General features: G+C 36.1%; 1 protein-coding gene across 9 annotated transcripts in view; it reads left to right on the top strand.

Annotated features, from left to right (window-relative positions):
- The window catches only part of PTPRM (protein tyrosine phosphatase receptor type M), an 857,076-nt gene that overhangs the window by 553,664 nt on the left and 281,911 nt on the right, over nucleotides 1–21,501 (top strand). For all 9 annotated transcript variants that reach the window (XM_037008365.2, XM_073212814.1, XM_073212816.1 and 6 more), the window contains 4 exons: nucleotides 3,485–3,793; nucleotides 9,954–10,063; nucleotides 18,460–18,661; nucleotides 21,388–21,490. In XM_037008365.2, the coding sequence (XP_036864260.2) occupies nucleotides 3,485–3,793; nucleotides 9,954–10,063; nucleotides 18,460–18,661; nucleotides 21,388–21,490 (724 nt within the window). The remainder of the gene's footprint in view (nucleotides 1–3,484; nucleotides 3,794–9,953; nucleotides 10,064–18,459; nucleotides 18,662–21,387; nucleotides 21,491–21,501) is intronic.

The raw sequence follows: 21,501 nt of genomic DNA, 5'->3' as shown, positions 1-21,501 counted from the left end.
TGATCCTGAGAGATGTATTTTGTGCACATAGAATGGTACTAATAGTCTGCCTTGTATTCTGCTCCCAAATATTCAATATGCATGGTAATTAGTTGACTGAAATTACACATTTCTGTTTATGAAGTTGCCATTTATTTCCTACAGTGTGATGTATTTCTACAGCAATGCCCTTCAAAGTCTTCAGCAGTGATCAGTGTAACTTACTAGAATTAGTCATTCACAGTCACCAGCACACAAATAGACATTGTTCCAGCAGAAACACTGAAGATAGAGGTACTATAAAATACTACCTTAAGATACAAAGATTATAAACCATAGCTGGATCAGAGCTCATTTTGCAGAATGATAGAAGAAAAGAAAAACGTAGTGAAATCGGGCAGTTTGCTTACGACGAGTTGAAAGGATTGTCAGATTCCTTTACTCATTGGACTTTTAGCTTATCAGCCCTACCAATATAGGAGGATGTTAGCACAAGTACTTACTTGGTGGGGCACACATCCACTTTATATTATCGGATGTCATTTTCCCATCTTACATGACTCGTGCCTTTGGACTCTGGCAAGAGAAATGATAGTGCTACATCTAAGGTGGACCATGTTACCTGAGTCTTGGTATTGACTCAACTTCTCACTAGTAGATGTGTTTAAGAATCAAAGTGGCATTCAACCCTACCCCCTGTTGATATGATTTGGCCTGCCATGTTAGTACTGATATTGACACATGAGGAGATATAACAGAACTGCATTACAGGCAAAGGCTCACAAAGGGCGCAAGTGGAGATACTATGTAAAAGCTTCTGTAAGGTAGTTATGTTTTGGTTAATTGGGGTCTCGGAGATGCAAGCCAGTGATCACAAGCCTCTTCTCATCTAAGATTTAGACATCATACAGCCTCTATCTTTTAATCTAATAAAATCACCCATGGCAATAGGGCTTCTGGAGCACTGGTCATGGTTGTTGTCTGCTAGTCTTCACTGTTTTACTTGGCAAGTTATGGAAAGTTTGAGACATAATTCAGCATGATGGAATTCTAAGAGGTAATAACAGAGAGGAAGAGAGCATGTTTTCAAGAAAACTTGACCAGTAAGCAGATAAATAACACTTTTTTTTTTAACTCCAGGGGCTGAATTCATGTGTGTATTTTCTTAGGTGGCTAAGAAGTACTGAAATGATGCAGGCTTGTTTGTGCATTAAAAGTAGTTTTCTGTTGAAATTAAGTTAGAACTGCATTGCTTGTTTAAGCTATATATCTGAAGCATTTAGTCATTCTATTAGTAAGTAAAATTTCTGAAAACCTTGGAAAATACTTTAGAAAAGTCCTTGTGGAGACCTGTGATTAATAAGGAAAGGGGCAAAGAGATTGAATGTTAATCTGTTTATGCAAAACAGATCTGGAGCTTATTAAAAGTTTTTTGTAAACATTCAATTAATGAAGCATTATATAAAATCAGACATTTCCTTTAAATTGTAAGAAGTCACTAGACTGAAAAAACCTTCAGCATTATTTCTAAATAACTTATGATATTTTCCCTAGTGCTAGTAAATTTAAATATTAAAAAAATGATTCAGTAATAAAGAACATTTCTTGAGAATGCCACTCAAGACTCCCTGAGGGGTGTTTTCCTATCACTTGTCCTTGGTTCTTATAGTTATTACAGAATGGAGTAGCATGAATGATCATTATTAACCTCCTTTTATAGTTTGAGCAGGTATCTGGCAGATAAATCCCACCTTGCATGTATAAAACTACAGCATTGTTTCACCTATGTTTTCACCTTTGTTGGAGGACACAGGGCAGAAGGATGGTTGTAAGTTTTCTCTAGGTCCCAAATGATGGAAAAACAAGGCATTTATGCACAAATGGAAATCAAGAAAAATGAAGTTCAATAATAGTTCAGAAAAATTTCCAGTAGTCAAAAAGTAAAGGTAGGATTATCTAGAAAAACTGAACTGGGAAATATGTCCTTGGACCCCTCTTCTGTGGAATTAGGAGAAGGGAGGACTCTTCACAGCCCTTTAACCCCACATTAAGTACATGGAATCTTTATTATCTTTCATATGCTTTGGTCATATATCAGGTGGAGTTTTAGGTATCTTTAACATCCTAATTTCTTTTTGTCTGGTTTTCTTTCTTTTGGAAGGACTCTGCAGTAGAGTTGAAGCAGCATGTATTTCATTGCCAGACAGATATGAATTCAAGGGCCATATTCAAACCTTGACTCTGGTCAAGTTATGGAACTGATGTTGGCTACAATTTGTTCACCTATATTTTAGGGAGAATAGTACTTAACCAACAGGACTGTGTTGAGGAAGAGAGACCATATATAAAGCAACTTGCACAAAGAAAGTCCACACATGGTAGCTATTATTTATCAAATTTCCATGCTTATTTTCCCCTATTTTCATACTTACTTTCTTTATATTCATGTATGATGACCACAGTCAGGAAGACAAAAATCAAAATATGTGGATCAAATATATTTATGGATATACCAAAGCAGAACATTTCAGAATAGGTTCTCTCCAAGCACATAAAAGTATATTGCACATAATAAATGCTCAAATAAATGTTATGTATTTAGTATTATTATATTTTCATCATCATTTCATAGACAAATGTAAGCTTTCTCTGAATATATTCTTCCTTTTAAACTATTTAAAATGTTTATATTTCTGCATGTTATTTAGATTTCTAAGCTTAAAACCCTGTGTCTGGAGCTTGGACTAAGGAATAATGCTAAGATATTGTCACCAAGAAAGAACTACTTTAGCATTGATTCTGTGGAATTCTATACAAATCAAAACCCAGAGAGGCCTGGAATTCTGCTCAGAAGTTTATGCTTTCTAATTATTCCATTATTTCATGCTAAATTCACAAGCTTTTACTCTTATATTTTCCAATTACATAAATATAAATGAATGGAGAAAGATAAAATATATGTATCAATTAGCATTAAGATTGGCTTCTTGTTTCAAAGCCCCAGAGGAAAAGATCCTTAAATAAAGGCTTATTTCTCTCTAATGAAAATTTTGGAAGTAGATGATTCAGGGATAATATAGTAGCTTGGTGATTTTCACGAGCTCTGGCTCCTTCATCACTGCTTTGAATTCTTAATGTTTAAGTGCCTCCTGCGTCATGATGGCTGCGTATGCAAAACATGTAGCATCCTCAGTCAAGCTAATAGGAAGGAGGACGAAACAAAGACGGTGAGCTCCTTGTCTTAAGGCCACCTCCCAGAAACTGTTCTTAACATCTCCTCTTGTGTGCCAGTCACCAGAACTTAGGCACATGGCCACACCTCGCCGCAGAAGAGGCTGGAAATTTTAGTCTTTATTCAGAGTGGCCTGATACCAGACTTACTATTATAGAAGAAGAAGAGACCAGATACTGGGGACAAGTGGGTCCATCTGTGACTTCTGGACTTCACCAGAACTTCTATAATCCTTTTATATTTTCTTTTTCCATCTTTTCTTCTCCATATTAGATCCCATGCGTGGCCCAAGAAAACTTGAAGTAGTAGAAGTCAAATCTCGACAAATCACTATTCGCTGGGAGCCATTCGGGTATAATGTAACCCGTTGCCATAGTTATAATCTCACCGTCCACTACTGTTACCAAGTTGGAGGACAGGAACAAGTGCGAGAAGAAATAAGCTGGGACACAGATAACTCACACCCTCAACATACCATCACTAACCTCTCTCCCTACACCAACATTAGTGTCAAGCTCATCCTCATGAATCCAGAGGGCCGGAAGGAAAGTCAAGAACTCATAGTTCAGACGGATGAAGATTGTGAGTATTTTTAAATGATATATTTGTGTGGAAAATATATTCTTTCACAAGCAGCTTTTGTTTCTTTTAAACTGAAATTTAAAAGAAATTGAAATTGAAATTCTTTAAAATTTAATTCTAAATTTTCATTTGTAATGAAAATGGAAGAAAGAATTGCTGTGTTGAGTAATACAAATGTGTATCTTTTTTTCTCTAAATTTAAGCACTGATTACAAGGGTAAAGGGAATAAAAAGGCAGAAATTTATTTTAATTCTCTTAGTCGAATAGTTACTTTTTTATACATAATATTTCTGTGTTGCTCTGAATAGCTCTTCGTTCAATTTTATTATCATGTTGGACTGAAGAGTTGTTTTGGGTATTAGATTATTTATATGAAATGCTTACTTAAGTATATTTAAATGACATTCTGAAACATTTTTCATAGTTCATGTAAAAATTCAGCACAAAATAGAGGCTGCCCTTGCTTTTCAACACAGTGCTGAGAAATTACCTCATTAGGTTTGTAGTCATGTAATAGATCATACTTTCCCATAGGAACAATGCTGTAATTGGATACTACCTCAATAAACAAGGATTTAACAAACAGACCATGCATATCACCAGCAACTCATCAAAAAAAGGAAATATGCAATTACAGTAAACTTCTAAAATAATTTAATGTAGTAAAATTATGCTGCAAATCCCATAGCTTGGATATAGATGTTCTTTTTCACTGATTATTCAGAGAATTTTCATGTACAATATATGTTCATATAGCACAGAAAATACAGTGATAATATATTATATATTTGACCTAAAATTCATTTTCAAGGACCCAGAATAAGTGGCAGAGAACTTCGGAAGCCCATTAAATGAAAATACTTCTTCCTGGGAAAAAAAATAGATGTTTCATTTTTTTTTTCTTCATTTCCCTGATTATGATCTTTTATCAATGATTATAACATGAATTAAATGTTTATAACAACACTTTATTGCTTCATTTGAAGAGCTGACAAAGAATTTTTGAGTGTTTATTACCCATGTGTGTTGCTGTGGAAGGAAGACATGAAAACAGCCAGAGTAAATGAGGAGCTCACCCCATACCTTTCTCTTTTCTTTTCTGTAGCCCCTCAAGTCCTGCCTGTGTTGGTTGCTTTCAAATCACTATTTTATTACAGATACTTTTGTAAGGAGTACTAGCTTGATACAAGTCACTCAATCAAGGCTGAGACTGGAAGCCTTACCTCCGTTTCTTCCAATTCTTCCTCATCTCTCAGTAAAGAGAGAGTCAGGATTGTCAGCTGGCCATCTCCAGACCCTTTCTCCCCTGCATTTCTCTGTGTGTGTGTGTGTGTGTGTGTGTGTGTGTGTGTGTGTGTGTGTGTACGTACTATTACATTTATGTGTGTGTGTGTGTGTACGTACTATTACATTTATGTGTGTGTGTGCATACTATTACATTTATGTGTGTGTGTGTACGTACTATTACATTTATGTGTGTGTGTGTGTACGTACTATTACATTTATGTGTGTGTGTGTGTGTGTGTACGTACTATTACATTTATTTCTATATATATTTGGTCCTAACTCCTGTTGTTTCTACTTCTAAAATATTAGATTGTCCTTTTCCTTTTATCTTACCCTGCTTATATCCAGATCCTTATTATTTGATGCTGACATTCCTGTAGTAAGTTTGCAACCTTTCTTTGCGGTGCCAGCTTTTCCCAGTCTAATGCCCCACCCCCACTTGCTCACTAAATCCCTAGATCACATCTGCATCATGCTGCTCTCTCCCCTAGAGCTTCAGTGACTCTCTATCCAGATCTTGATTTTCAAGGTCCTCTGTATTTTGGCTCATACTTTAGAACTAGTAACCTGTCCTCCACGGCAGTTCACTCTGCAATCTCATCATCTGTCCTGTATGCCACACCTTTACATTCTGGGGCTACCCCTTATTGTCTGTTACCCTCTGCCACATGCCTTTTCACTTGGCTGCCTCTCCATCCATCTTCTCTGCTATCCTCCAAAGTTCTCAAGTTTCAAGTCCTTCCTAAAGCTGTGTCCAACTCTTAAAGCTCATATTACTCTCATCCTTCTGAGTTTATTTGCACTTGATAACATCTTTAAATCTCTGGGCTTAATTTCCTCATCTGAGAAGTGAGAATAATAAAACTTTGCAGGCATATTAGGGTGAGAAGAGATTTTACATTGCATAGATGAGCTTTAGTAAGTGATCATTATTATAGGTGTAACAATTCAAGGGAACTCCTTGAAAGTCTTCTTTGTTCTCTCATTAACTGGATACTACTTGGGAGAAGACTATCATTTTTGTCTTAGCAACAGACATGAAATTGAGTAGGTAATAAACACACAAACATAATCTATTAGTCTTTAAGCAAAACAGAAAAGTTTGTTGATAATCATTTAACTCATTTTAACAATGAGAAAGGGAGATCAAATGCAGTCATTTCTAGAGAGGAGCATATCTCTCTCACTAAAGTATGAACCCACTCACCACTTTTGGGTTTCAAATTGAGAACTGACATTAAGGTAGGAAGTCTGTTAAGTTCTGTCAAAAGATAGGATTAGAATAAGTTATTTCTTTGTTTGTTTAAATTATCTTCCTAGTCATAAAAGTCAAGGCATGAATTATTTCCAAATAAAAATCTATAGTTACATGGCACAGTGGCATCCACTTAATTAAAAAACTTATTTCAAATTATATTTCCTAACAATAAGAACAACAGAAAAGACTTCAAAAAAGACAAAGAAAGGAGAGACAAAAAATAGAATAAATATCAAATAATATTGAGTTTGAAGAGAAAGAATGGTGGGTTCACTTTATGTATCTACCATTAACAGAGGCCACAATTTATTGACATTGTGAGTTTTATTGCAGTATAATATTTTTATTGATATATTGTTTATTTCACACACAGAAAGTGTGTGAAAAAATTTATCTTTGTATTACTGTTAAGAGTATCAGTAGACAGAATAGGGTTCAATCCACAAACTTAGATATTAAGACTGATATTAAGACTATCTATCCCAAATTTGAATTCCTAGAACGTCTAGAAACAGGTCTAAGTTCCTATGAGGTACAATGCTCTGTAATTTAATTATCTCTTGTATTTTATTTTAATTTATCTTTTCCTGATCTAAAAAAGAAAGTATGTGAATCCCATTTAGGTTTTCCTGTTAGCTTTCCCACAATACTATCAATTGGAGTCTCCAGGATATTTTTAACAAGTTTATCTTTTTAAAATGTCCTCTGTTCAACATAATTTTGACTGTCTCCCATTTTATTTTACTGTCATGTATACTAATTGGATGAAATCAAAGATTTATTTTTTTCTAAGCTTATAACTTCTTTACATTTTCACATAGGTTAATAAATCTTTTCTACGACATATCACCTCAAAATAATAGAGCCTATTTATCGTGATACTGTGAAAAAACTGATGATGATGCTTAATAAACCCTTTCAAAGTGAAGAGGAAGAGACATGGTAGAGTTTCCTCTGGCATGGCCCATATTAGTTCAACTTCTGAGCATATTTTGGTCGTAGATGCTAGAGCCCAAATTTTCTTAGAATTCACCAATGTTGTAACTTCTTAAATACCTTATTTATCTTTTCTTCCATGTAATTTCACATCAACCCTTCAACCTAAGACAAACAACTATTTTCATATTTATAATTATTTAGAGTTTGGACCAAACCAACTTAATTTAACTTCTCATTTTAGAAATGCAGCAACTGAAACCCAAGGACAGTCAGTAAATTGCCTAAAATGCAAAGTTTAATTACTAGGAAGTCTTAAATCAGAACCACACCTCTCATATGAATCGGTATTTTTTTTCTTCCAAACTATACTTAGCTCCATGCAGACTAATTATAAATATCCTACATCCACCTCTAAGTAGCCCACAACTGAAAACATTTATACTACCTATGAGTCCTTTTAAAATTCTAAAGTCTTTCTATCCTGTGAAGCTCTTACCAACCTTCAAATGACTATTCACATCCTCCCACAATCTAAAATATTTCTCCTTTTTTAAACTTTATTGAGATATGTTATCCATTCATGAGCTGATGAACACTTTAGGGCTATTATGAATAATGCTGCTACTAATATTCATGTAAAAGTTTATGAGTAACATACATTTTCACTTTTCTTGGGTATATACCTAGAAGAGGAATTGGTAGGTCATATGACAATGTTAGCTATGTTTCACCATTTGAAGAACTGCCAGACTGTTTTCAAAATAGATGTATGATTTTACATTCCCTCCAGCAGTGATTGAAGGTTCCAATTTCCCCACATTCTCACTAATACTTGTTATGATCTGTCTGAATTACAGCCATCCCCATAGGTGTGAAGATGTGTCTTATTGTGGTTTTGATTTGCATTTTCTTGCTGGCTAATGATATCGAGCATTTTTCCATGTGGTCGTTCTCCATTTGTATATCTTTTTTTGGAGAGCTGTTTATACAGATTCTTTGCCCATTTTTAATTGAATTGTTTCTTTTCTTACTAGACTTTAAAGTTAAATGTATTTTAGGCACATGTTTCTTGCTATATATATACACTGTAAAAACTGTGTCACATTGTGTGTGTTGTCTTTTCACTTTCTTGATGGTGCCCTTTGAAACCCAGTTTCTCATTTTGGTTATATACCACTTACCTGTATTCTCTTTGTTGCTTTTGCTTTTGGTGTCATTTCTAAGAAACTGTTGCCTAATCCAAGTTCATGAAGAGTCACACCTATGTTTTCTTCTAAGAGTTTTGTACGTTTAGCTCATACATTTAGCTCTTTAATATATTTTGATCTAATTTTTATGTATGGTATGATGTAGGAGTCCAACTTCATTCTTTTGCATGTGGATATCTAATTGTACCAGCACCATTTGTTGAAAAGTATTATTGTCTCCCCATTGAATTTTCCTGGCACCCTTAGTGAAAATCAATTGACTGCAAATGTGAGGACTTATTTCTCTATTCTCAGTTTGACTCCAGTGCTCAGTTTGTCTATCCTTATGCCAGTACCACACTGTCTTGATACTGTAACTTTTCAGTAAGGTTTAAGAAATTTGAGTCCTCTCCATCCACATTTTGGTTACTCACACCGTCACCAAAAAACATGATCATGTACTACTAAATCCATGTATAAGTACTACAGATATACTGGTTTATTATAAATAGGATAGCTACACTAATATACTAAGTTGTATTTAATATATGTATACTCAAAGGCTGAATTTAAACAATGAGGTAAACAACATTTAAAAATAATATTAGATGCTATTTCATAGGAAATTGGCAAGTAAAATTCCATCTTCCCTTATGTCAATTAGATTTTCCTGAAAACTAATGAAAAGGTGTGTTACATACTTTAAGTTTTTAAAAATAGGCATCAAACTTCCCTAAATCTTTTATATAATAAATAAATAAAGTAAAATAATCTTTAAAGTGTATAATTTTATCTACATCACATTTAAAAAAATATTTTGTGTATATTTTAGTATATATATATATTAGGTATCCATACAACATGTGATTCGTATCCTTCTTTCACATGCTTTTGTCACTCAATATTATGGCTATAAAATCCATCCATGGTAATGTATATATTGTCAATATTTTTTTGTATTTTATTATGTGAATATAAAATAATTTATTAAGCCATTTGGTTTGTCTCCAATTTGTTATTCTTCTCAAAAATATGTTGACATCCTAGTATATGTCTCCTGTTACATATGTGCAAAGATTATATCTGGAGATGGGATTATTGTGTCATATGAAATGTGCCTCTTTAACTTTACTAAATACTACAAATTATTTTTCAATGCAGCTGTACCAGTTTACACTCCCACAAACAACGTGTGGAAATTCTCATGGCTCTATATTCTTCTGTACTTATTTTTGAAGAATGAAAAATTCATTTAAAAGATGACTGAGCTTTGTCTAATTAATTCAAACTTATTTTAAAAGGTGATGAAATTCTTTATGAGGGCCATCTAATCAGAATGGTTTTAAATTTCAAATTTTTAAAAGATAACAATGTACCTATGTACTATTAAAATCTTGTGGCTCAGTGGAAAGTTAAAAACCTATTGAGTCTAGAAAATTGGAGGGCAGGTATTTACTCAAATATCTATTGATTTTTTCCCCCTTCAAGTGCCAGGTGCTGTTCCTACTGAATCCATCCAAGGAAGTACCTTTGAGGAGAAGATATTTCTTCAGTGGCGAGAACCAATTCAAACCTATGGTGTCATCACTTTATATGAGGTACTATATACATTTGTTAGTAATTTAATATTTTTTAATAGTTTCTAAGATAGCTAGACTATCTAGTATTTAAAAATGCATAGGGCATCATGTCTTTTAAGAAGTTCAATGCCTTTGATAATTACAATAGTTACTGAATAGAAGCAAAAATAAAAACACTAAGTTTGTGAATTTTGTATGATTTCAGGATATATACTTATAGTGATTTGGATATTTCTATATTATATATTATTATATGTAAAGACTAATCAAACTAATCAAACTAATTTGTTTGATTTAAAAATCACCTTTATGACAAACAATAAATATTTTGTAGTATACATTGATTAGGAGGCAACCACAGAGTCCTATTCTTGCTAGCTATAAACTGTTTTACTACTGAATTATAGAATAACACTGATTATTCAATTAGCAAAGTCAATAGATACTGTCTCAGGCATAACAATAGAATGAATAATGTCTTTTGGTTTCTTATTAGCAAAACATCCTTTAGACTTATGTGACATAGTTTTGTCTACTGAGGCACATCAAATGGTTGAATGATAGATAACAGAGGAAAATTTGATGAATTGTTAAAGGAAAGAAACAATACCAATATCGGGGTGACAGTCATCATCACGTCTGCATGAGCATCATTTCACTATGCCTATTGTCACAGAAAGAAGCAGGTGCATTTTTTTAAAGCTAGTATTTATTGGAATGCAAATTCAACAAAATTATATGTTGTTTGGTTTCTAAAAATTGCAGCACTTCCTCCTATGGAACCTCTGCTTGAATACCTTTCAGAACTACTGACAAAAGCCTGAGCAGATTAGCTGTCAGACATTAATCACTAGTAAACCCAGTCCCTGACCCAACTGGCCTCACAGTTATGTTTCTTTATACCTTTTGAAAATTGGTATTGAAATGCAAAAAAAGTTTTTAATTGAAAGCTAAACAAAGTAAGATGAAAGAAAAAGGTTTATTTTCATGTTAGGTTGTGAATGTTGTTCAGTGTCTGCTTCATTGTAAAAGAATCAGGTGTTATGAAAATCCATGGCTCAGCTTTAGATCTAAGTTGTATAATCAAATCAAAAAAGTTCATGTTTTATTTCTCTCAGTGATCAGAATCTGTTAGTTGATTTTTTGGCCCCCTGACCATTTTCCACTCTCAGTTTTGGAGACTCTTACCTAAGAATAACAGAATATTTTACTAGAAAAGATACAGTTTTTGAAATCAATGCTAAATTACAAGAAATAAATCCACCTGTCTTAAATGACACATGTTTGATATCTACACAGACAAAAATAATAGCCGGATTCTTTCTTGCTGATCCCACTGAACATATATCTTTGTGTAATAAGTAATTTTAACATGAGAACAATAAGAATAATAATTCTAAAGAAGAACCCATTAATCTCTCTCTGCCTTCAGCAGCCAGAATCTCCCAGTTGAATGCCATTCTAAATACTACTACAATGGGGATGCATGAATGTGTCATGAATCAGGGTTTTAAAATCAGATATAGGTAAGCAGAGCTGGGTGGTTCATTTTTCTCAGGAAAATGTCAAATGTGTGAATTGGGCTTATGTGATTCAGTATATTTTCTGACCAACAAATCTTTCTGTCTCTTTTCCCCATGTTTTCTGCAACTAGGCAGGAGGGAGTTCCAGGGTTGTATGCCTTAGTGGGGTTTGAGGAGGGAGGTCTTTAGCTAAGACACACAGCTGTGGTTCACCAAGCCCGTGCCAGTCTGTGATAGGCATGGCTTCTTCTGGAGCGGAGGACAAAATCAGATGTGGTCCCTACTCTGGAGGACTATAGTCTCCTGAAACAGACATCATGCTGATGAAATAGAACACTTTCCCAAGTGGAGGCAGGGATCTTAGAAACAGCATGTTTGGTCACGGAAACACCTTTGAGCTTAGGTAAGAAGTGGAAGGCATGGTAAATTATCATAGTTGGGAAGAAGCTTAGTAATAAACAATACAGGTGTTTCTCCAGGGCAAGGAGCACACTTGGATAGTTTTTGAAGGAAAGAAGAAAAAAAACAGATTGAATGGTATAGGTGTAGAAGCTATAGGTTCAGACTATTTTCAAGTCCACCCTTTTACCTATTATGATCTTAAAGTGTACCAAACCAGGAATGATTGGAAATGTTACCTGTCCTTTCTGGCCAAGAGTTCTGGCAGTTTACAGCATGAAGGTGTCCTTCTGGTCTGAGTCTTTCTCTCTGCTCTGTATCTCTGACTTCAGCCTTCTCAAGCTGTCCTTTCCTCTTTGTTTCCCCCCCTTCCAGCTCCCACCCTCCTCACCCCCTTTCCTCCTGATCAGCCATTTAATTTTATTGGATTCTTCTTCCCCAAACCCAGCCTGTTAGTTACGCCCTTCCTCAACAGCTATCAATTTTTTTATTTTATCCAATTGTAAGTGTACATTGCTCTCTGAAAGAATATTTTAAGCATGAAAGTATTCAAAATAAAATGTCCTTGCCTCCCAACCTCACTTTTCAGAGGTAATGATTGTTCACAACTAGATACATATCCTTCCAAAATTTTACAATGTAGAAATTATAGTGCAAGTTCAGGTATGACTATAGATAAAATTTAATAAATGTTCCCAAACCTCAAACTTTATTACAAGAATAATATACCATATAAGACACCTATCTCACATCATATAAAAATAAATACCAAAGATATTCATAATCTAAACACAAAAATTAAACTATCAGGACACTGTAAGAAAAATAAGGAAGACATTTTTGTGATATATGTTTCTCAGCTTGACATAAAACACAGAAGTCACTTTTTAAAATATGGATTTGGTTATATAAAATTTTTTAATTTCTGAATGTTGAAAGATATGAGGTAAGTCTAAATACAAACAGAAGACTTGGGGAAATTATTTTGAACACTTATAGCAGTCAAAAGACTGTAGCATACAGACTTGATACAGATTGGTAAGAAATAGACAAAATTCCCCGTTAGAAAACAGTTGACAAAAAATAAAAGGTAGCCACTCAGAAAAAAATCTAAATGGCATGTCAGCATATGAAAAGAGACCTACTCAACTGAATAATGATTAAGAAATGAAATAGAACAAGTGCTATAAAAAATTTAAGTTTGTATAATCTCAAGTGTTAAATGGTGATGTGGGGAGGTTGTGTACATAGACTGTTGAATTGATGGGAACATATATTTTGCAACCCCTTTATGTAAGCAACTTGGTAGTATCTATCAAAATTTGAACACTGCATATGAAGCCTATTTCTGAAAGTTTATCAGTTACTAATACTCCCAAATATTCGGGGCTATATGTCCAAATATTTTCATTGTAACTCACTAACTCTATATAATCATGATTGCCCAGGAAGTAAACTCCAGACTCCTGGTCATGGAGTAACACATCAACAAGCTTTTGTTTTTTAAACATTTAGTATCTGTAAAGTATTGGAAGAAGACACACATAGGAAATATTCTGTCCTTTCTCTAGAAGTAACAGTCTTATCAGCAGCTGACTATAGAAGAATGAAACAATTACCAAATGCAAATCAATTTAATGTTTAGAGTACAAAGTATGGTGTTGCTTGGGCACATAGTGAAGTAAAACAGTCTAAGACTTTTCGACTGAGTAGGGCATTAGCAAATCAAGACTTGAAGACACCTCAAATTCCCGAGGCTGGATAAATGGGCTCAATTAATCACTGTTGGCTGATAGAAATAGTGTAGAAAGAAGTAGAATTTAGGGGCCATGTTAAGAACTTTGATTTCAATATCAAGGCCTTCCATGATCTAATCCGAATTTATATTTATTACTCTATCATCGATTATTTTTCTCTTGAAATTTAATAAGCCAAATGCATGGAATTTTCTTTCTTCCAAGGACCTCCTAAACCGTCACAACATGCTGCTTTTGCTCACATCCTTCCTTCTTCCTGAAGTGCTCTCCTGCATTCTCTGCCCATAGCATTTCTGTGTCATCTTTCAATATTTAACGCAAATATTGTACTTTTCCCTAAAGTACTGTTGGTTCTTTCCTGCCCTGAAATCACATTTGGTTATCCATTTCTTTGATTGCTTGGACTTCCAGTGAAGGACTATATTTAATGCTGGCTAGAATTGCAATCACTCCACACTCCCTAGGAGATTTTGATTCCCCTTCTGGTCAAAGACTGTGTGATTCCACTGTGGTTCTCTATGAATTTGAGACTTTAAGTAGGGTAGGGGAAGATAGTTTTGGAATATTTCAGGCACTTACATCCAAGTCAGAAATCCACTGTAGGCAGCAGTTGACTCCATCTCACCCCCATCTAACCCCCATGTATGCTGTTTGGATGGCAGTTCACTTCACTTTGGGCCATCCCATAAAATTACCAAATCCTGCACAGAACCCTCGGTGTTCTTTACAGAGGAATTTTAACACCCTTGGCCCTCTGCCAGTGATACAGCTTCCTTTCTGGAAGTTTCCTGCTGCTTCTTCACAGCCTGGCACTTAATAAACATTTATTGAATGAACAAATGAAAAAATAAATACCAAAAGGAACGTGACATTTGGGTTTGAGCATGGAGGTACGATTTGGTGCCCTTTAGACTTACTACACAGGTGAGCAGATGTTTACTGAGCATGTTTACAGGCAAGTGGAATTGTAAAGTCAGACTGACCCTATTCTGAAGGAACTTTTTAAAATTCCTAGTGTTCAAACTCCCAGGACTCTGGATGGGTGTGAGGGGGATCCCTGAATGTTCTGACATTTTGTGTTCACATATACACAATGTATCTCTTTGTTAGGGAGTTGTTAGAGGGGCAGAAAAGGACTCATCATTCTGAGCAGTGCATGAATCAGTGTGTTTTGTAGGTGGAGGTGAGAAGATCTATTAATTTCAACAGATTATCAAAGGTCTGTGGCTGAAAGATTATTAGGAACCTCCAGTCTATCTTATCTTGCATCACCATGGCTAGAGGCGAGCACAAACCCCACACCTCCAGTGGGGTGGCAAATCCCTGCTTGGATAAAGCACTTGCTTTGCTTTATAATCATTCCGGTGGAGCAACATCCTACTTGCCTATGTGAGCGTTTATGTGAACACAGACGCACACCTGCTCTCCCCAGGAGCCTTTTTATGAAAGTAAATACTGACTGCCAAATATTTACTGATCACAGTGGGAACAGAAAGAAGAAGAAGACATCTGTCACTCCTCAGGAAGACGATACAGTATGTGGAAAATTCTAATTCCTTTGGCATATTTAAATCATGATTTAAGACAACAAATAGTTTTTAACCACACTCCATGATTCATTGCCAAATGAATCAGATGAACACAGTCACAGCAACAGGCATTCAGCTGATCCAGTGATTGTTAGGCCAGATTTGGGGATGCTTTCTGGACAAGTAAAATGGGACGCTGGCTTGACATGTGAATGGACACTTTTTTGTTCCAACTCACCTGAACTCTTAGTAGCAAATTGGAAAGCACTTCCTTCTTAAAACACTATTTTTTCCCTTTTGATCTCTCTGATAACTCTGCTGGCTTTTTTCCCACTTTTCTGGCTCTTTTATTGGCTTTTCTTCCTTCACATTTATTAAATATCAATGTAGCCCTTTACGTCCTCCCCCAGTGACCTCATCTATTCCTAAACCTAGTATTTCAACTTTGGTCACCCCCAAGTCCCTATCACCAGCCTGGACCTTATTTCCCATCATACATGACACGTCCTCTTGACTGTCATCAGCCTTGCAAGCTTGATATGTCCACAATCCAACTGCTAATTTCTCCTCATTCAGTCCATCCCATTTCAATAAGTGGGGCCATTTTCGCTCAAGCCCAAAACGTGGCACATATCCTTGATGCCCTCATCTTGCTCCCACTTCCAATCCATCACTGAGTTTTCTGTCCATTCTGCCTTCAGCATTTGCCAGTTCTCTTCATTTATTGCTCTCTTCACTGCCCTGAGCTAAGGCCGAGCCACTACATCCTCCCCCAGTGGGACAGGCTTTCCTCACCATCTCTGTGGCAGCTCCTAGTGGTCTCCCCACTACCTGTATTCTCTTTCCATGAAATCAAATCCCACCTGGCAGCCGAGGTGATCTTTTCATAAGGGAAATCAAATCATTTTATTTTCAGACTCAAAAATGTTCAGAGGCTCCCTGTTGTGTGCATCCATGCTTCTACTCTCAGGGTACAGAGAGCTGCATGGTGGAGCTCCTCCCCACGTCTTCAGAGGCCACACTCACCTGGCTTGCTGGCACAGATACACAAGTCATGTCTCTGTCCCTAACTCCTGCTTCACGGCTTTAGCTCCTGCCTTTCTTCTCCAGACTGCCAGCATGGCTGGCTCCTCCACAAAGTTCAAATCTCCTCAAGTTAACCATCACCTTCTCAGTGGAGCCTTTCTCAGCATGCTACACGGCTGTGCACACCACCCTCTCTCCCCACAGTATTCCTTATCTTTGCACCCTGTGTGTTTCTTCTGTGGAACTTCGTGTCTTCAAATGATCAATCTGCTTATTTTATGTCTCCCCAGAAATCCAGATTCTTAGCTCCCTGTGGGCAGGGTCTGTGTCTGCATGCTGACTACAGTTCCCTCGCAGAGTGTCAGTGTTCAATCAGTCAGTGTTTGAACGGAATGAAGGAATCTGAGTAGGTAGAGAAAACGGGACAGTGATAGCCCTGTCACATTCCAGGCAGGCGAAGTGCATGAGCGACAGCTGCATCAGAAAGGCCCAGTACGCATCCACCGTGCAGTGACTTATCCCCTGGCCAGGACAGAAGTCAGGGTAATGTCATCATATCCGGCTCTGGGGAGTTTAGACTTTGCCCCATATACATTTGTGTCCCATTAAAGTTTTTAGAGGCAATAAAATGTACACAATTAACCTAACCCTGGTGGGCAGTGCTAGTCTTTACTAATTATAGTATCATAATTGCTGAATTGTTTCTCTCCCCCTCCACCAGATTGTTGTGTCCTCCTGAATCACCATAGGACATCCCAGCTCAGAGCACCATGCTTGGTACTTAAAAGGCTTACAATAAATATGTTTCAAAGGGGTGAATGAATAAACAAAGTTTAGGAAATAAACTGTGCTGTCGTAGCTTCCATCTATCTTCTTCTCTGAACTACCCTTTTCCCTAATGATTATCAGAATGAAGGCCCAAGTAAGCAACTGAGCTCACAGTGGTAACCCCATTGATGTCCCTGCTAGAGCAGCTGCATTGTAGACATGGTCTAGGCCCGACTCAGAGTAACCTCGTGAGGGAAGAACTCTGCTAGAGGCTTAAAAGCAGATATGCCGCCCAGCACTGAGAGTGGTATGCACTGCAGTGATTATTATATACAGCAAACATTTTTTGCCAAAGCCTAGTTGATTCAATCTACATATTCTTTCAGAGAGGTCTCCTTAATTATAATGACATGGTATGAATATAAGAAGAATGTCAATTATCACTTCATATAATAACAGTGTTAGTGTTCATGCACATAAATTATAAGTAAGTTTACCTGTTTAAAAGCAAGAAAATTGCTCAGTTTTGCAATTTAAAACTTTTGAATATGCCACATTTAAAAATTATGTCATTACAACCAGTAGAAATTAGTAATCATCACTAAAATGCATGTTCGTGAATAGTTGATGAACTACTTATAGTGAAGTTCTTTAAAAAATCATTTGAGGGCAACATTTAAAGACACCTATGTTACATTTGTTTTTACACATTCCAGACTCATCCAGCATGCTTTGGACACCTGTTATGTGGCAAACATCAGGAAAGCTTCTAGAGTCGCACTGTCTGAAATGGTAGCTCCTAGGATCCTGACAGAAAGTTCTGTTGGACAGCATTGCTCTAAAGGAAAGAAATAAATATGACCTATTGTGAGCACCAGTCATAGCATTGAGAGCTATTAACATGGATCTACGATTTATTTTGGGAGCAGATATCTTTGGCCACATTGATGAAAAGACTTAAAAGTGTCCTTGTTCATAGGAGACAATAATCCCATTCAGTACTAAATCAAATTATGGCCAGCGGATGAGAGATGAGTCTTACCCCTTGTAAGACTCTTATCTGTTAAAGCTAGTTGTACATTTTGTTACTTTGTTTTAAGCCAACTGTAATGTAGTTTTCCAAAATGACATTTTGAAAGCAAACAATTTTAAGGTGCTAGTTTAAACCTGAACTCATCCTTTATGTTCTAATCTACTAGCTTTCAGTTCCTCTGTCTATAAAAGTAATAACTCATGACAGTTTTGGCTGAGTTCCTGCGCCCCTTCACTGGATCCAGGATTTGAAGAGTCTGAGTAGCAGAGCTTGTCATAGAGTGTCTGACAGTGCAAACATCAGGGGGTTTTATTGGATAAAGACGCAATCTTGGTCCATCTGCTCCAGATATATTTATCACATTCTTATTCTCTTGCAGATCACCTACAAAGCAGTCAGTTCCTTTGACCCAGAGATAGATTTATCCAATCAAAGTGGAAGAGTTTCAAAACTGGGAAATGAAACCCATTTTCTCTTTTTTGGACTATATCCGGGCACCACATACTCCTTTACCATCCGAGCTAGCACAGCTAAAGGTTTTGGACCTCCGGCAACAAATCAGTTCACCACCAAAATATCAGGTATTGTACATCCGTGAGTTATGTCTTCAGAAGTTGCCTTTTTGTACCTTTTCATTCGCATTGTCAAGTACATAAGACTCACCCAAACTAAAACATTGTATTCAAATTAATAGTTTTGAATGTCTAAAAATGAGACCATGAAATTAAATGAAATACTACAAATATTTATAATTTGGGAGCTTAAGGTCTTCCTATGTTAGCGAGTAGCCACTGTTTTAACTGTTTGCACTGGAGGACTTGGACATGAGCAGAAGGTTCTGTTCTGTCCTCTTGTCCTCTTTGCTGTCCCAAGTTACCACAGCAGCAGTGTTGGAAAAATCTCTGTAACGAGCTGTGAATGACTGAGTGCTCAACAGATAGATGGCATTATGTGGAGTCCGCTTCCAGAAGGTTCAGCCTTCCTTGGGAACTTCATCATTCGTAGTTTCACATCCTGGACAGACACAATGATGAAAGGGCAGTACCAGGCACTTAAGGCTCCAGTGTTCTGCTTGTAGAGACTCAATTATGCCATCCAACAAAAGACAGAATTTGGGAAGTATTTCTGGGCATGTGCAACTGTGTAGAAAATGTCTTTGTGCTTCAGACTAGAGGAAATGGAGTTGCCATCTGGTAATAAACACAATTCCATGAGCATTTTCTTCCTCCATTTTTTCCCCTTTAGGTATAAGTAGGGAATTATTTGAGTTTTGTCTTTGACTCTTTTGGTTGGGGATAGATGAGCAGGAGATGGGTAAAGGAGGCAACTCTTAGTCAGGATTAGCTAAATAATATTTACCCTGATTTGTGTATCCCTTGCCCTCCATTACCAGCTTTGTAAAAGGCTTTATTTAAAATGGAAGGAAGGGAAATACAACTAGAGTACACCATAAGCGTTCTAGATTCAGAGGGAGGGAAGTTTAGAATTTTGTTTTCAAGCAGTTATAACTTAAGGGAAAATTTTTCACTGTCTAAGATTTTATTTATGATCATAAAGTTGACTTGAATTTTAATATACATTTGATATTTGATATAAAGCATTAGTTATAAGAACAATATAGGGTATTGGAATAAGAAGAGGATAAGGTCTTTGGATCTTTAGGAAAATGGCATAAGTTATACAGAACAGTGAGTAGAAAGACCGCTAGACTTGGAATCAAGAATCAAAATATATGGTTCTAGTTATAATTTTCCATGTATTTTCTCTCTGATCCTGATCAAGTGAGTTTATCCCTGGATGTAAATTAAGATGGTATCTGGTGTATATGATCTATCATGTAAGTTTAAAGAGGAAATGTATGCCAATGTGCATACCTCCCACTCTTTTTTGTTTGGTTGGTTATTTTCCCCTATGGAAGCCATATTTCAAAGATTACTATCTTAAAGAGGATATTCTTTTAGAAAAAACCTAATTCATTTTTACCATTTTCACTAGATTAAAATTCTGGTTGCTATGAATCTGACCACTGTTAGTCTACCAAATTTATACAGTTCTCCCCAAAAGCAAAGACAGTTGATACTTTAGTTAGCCTGTGTGGGCTCATCAAGAATAACTATTTGATTTTTATACTTCAAAAAAATTCTAGTTTATGGGCCTTGATTTTTTACTTTCATGAACTTTTGATAGAGAATTACTCTCTGTACAAAACGTAATTCTATGTTATGAGTTGGAGTTAATTTTTAATAGAATTGGAGTTAATTTTTAATGCTGAGAAAATCCAATAAATGGAACTGAGATATAACCCATGTATTTTACATAAAAGCTTTTTATACAGAAGAGATTTAAAAACTATACTTGCAAAAAAGATCTCTAACAGCTCATCAGGTACCTATACCTGTGGGTCTTAAAAGACCATGCACCTTCATGAAATGATTTCTCTTGTCCATGGGGACGACAGAATTATTGAAGAGCTATGTTGCTATCTTCTCATAGTAAGAGTTAACAATCTAGAAAACAAAGAATGCCAGGAAATGGCCTTGGAAATAGGATTGACATTGAGAAGGGAACTGGCATTTGTAGAATTTTATGTGCCTGGCTCTCTTTTTCCATTTTCTCTTTGAATATCCCGAGAGGTTAATTTCTCCTATTTTGAAGGATGAGTAAAGTGAAGTTCCAGAGATAATGAATGTGCCTAAGCTCTTATGCTGATTAAAACGAGATACAACAAAAACTCAAACAAACCCAAGCCTTTCCTACTTCAAATCCTTTCTACTGCCATGCTTTCCCTGAGAGCCCACAATAGTCACTAATTTCAGAGCCTCCCCACTCCAGCAGTCTACATCTCTGGATCTTGGCACACAAAAAAATTTGACTTATAGGGAAGAACTGTGAAGTTCAATTCAGTTTTGTGATCCTAGTAATCATTTCTTAAATATGCATTTAAAGTAAAAATTTTTTAAGAAGAGCATACTTATAGAAAAGTACACAAATTATAAGCATACAGATCAATGAGATTTTTGTAAACTGACTACACCCATTTAGCAAGGAATATCGCTAACCTCTCACAACTGCCCCACATGCTCTCTTCCAACTTAAACTCAAGACCAAAGTGTCAACATATACTGGCTGTAGCAGTTATTAGTGATACTCTGTGTAGGGTATATACATAAAGGCTATTCATAGTTAGTTGACAGCTGCAGTTTAAACTAGTGCACTGTGCTTTTAATGTTCTTGGTAAATGAAAGTAAATGGGAAACTGAAAAGATGAACTAGAAATAATGTGTCATCTTACACATTTTTTCCCCAGCGCCCTCCATGCCAGCATATGAACTTGAGACCCCTTTGAATCAAACTGACAATACAGTGACAGTCCTGCTGAAGCCTGCCCACAGCCGAGGCGCACCGGTCAGGTACCAAGCAG

The sequence above is a fragment of the Manis javanica genome, chromosome 9, assembly GCF_040802235.1.
Source record: "Manis javanica isolate MJ-LG chromosome 9, MJ_LKY, whole genome shotgun sequence".
Taxonomy (NCBI): domain Eukaryota; kingdom Metazoa; phylum Chordata; class Mammalia; order Pholidota; family Manidae; genus Manis; species Manis javanica.
This window is presented reverse-complemented; position numbering and strand designations above follow the sequence as displayed.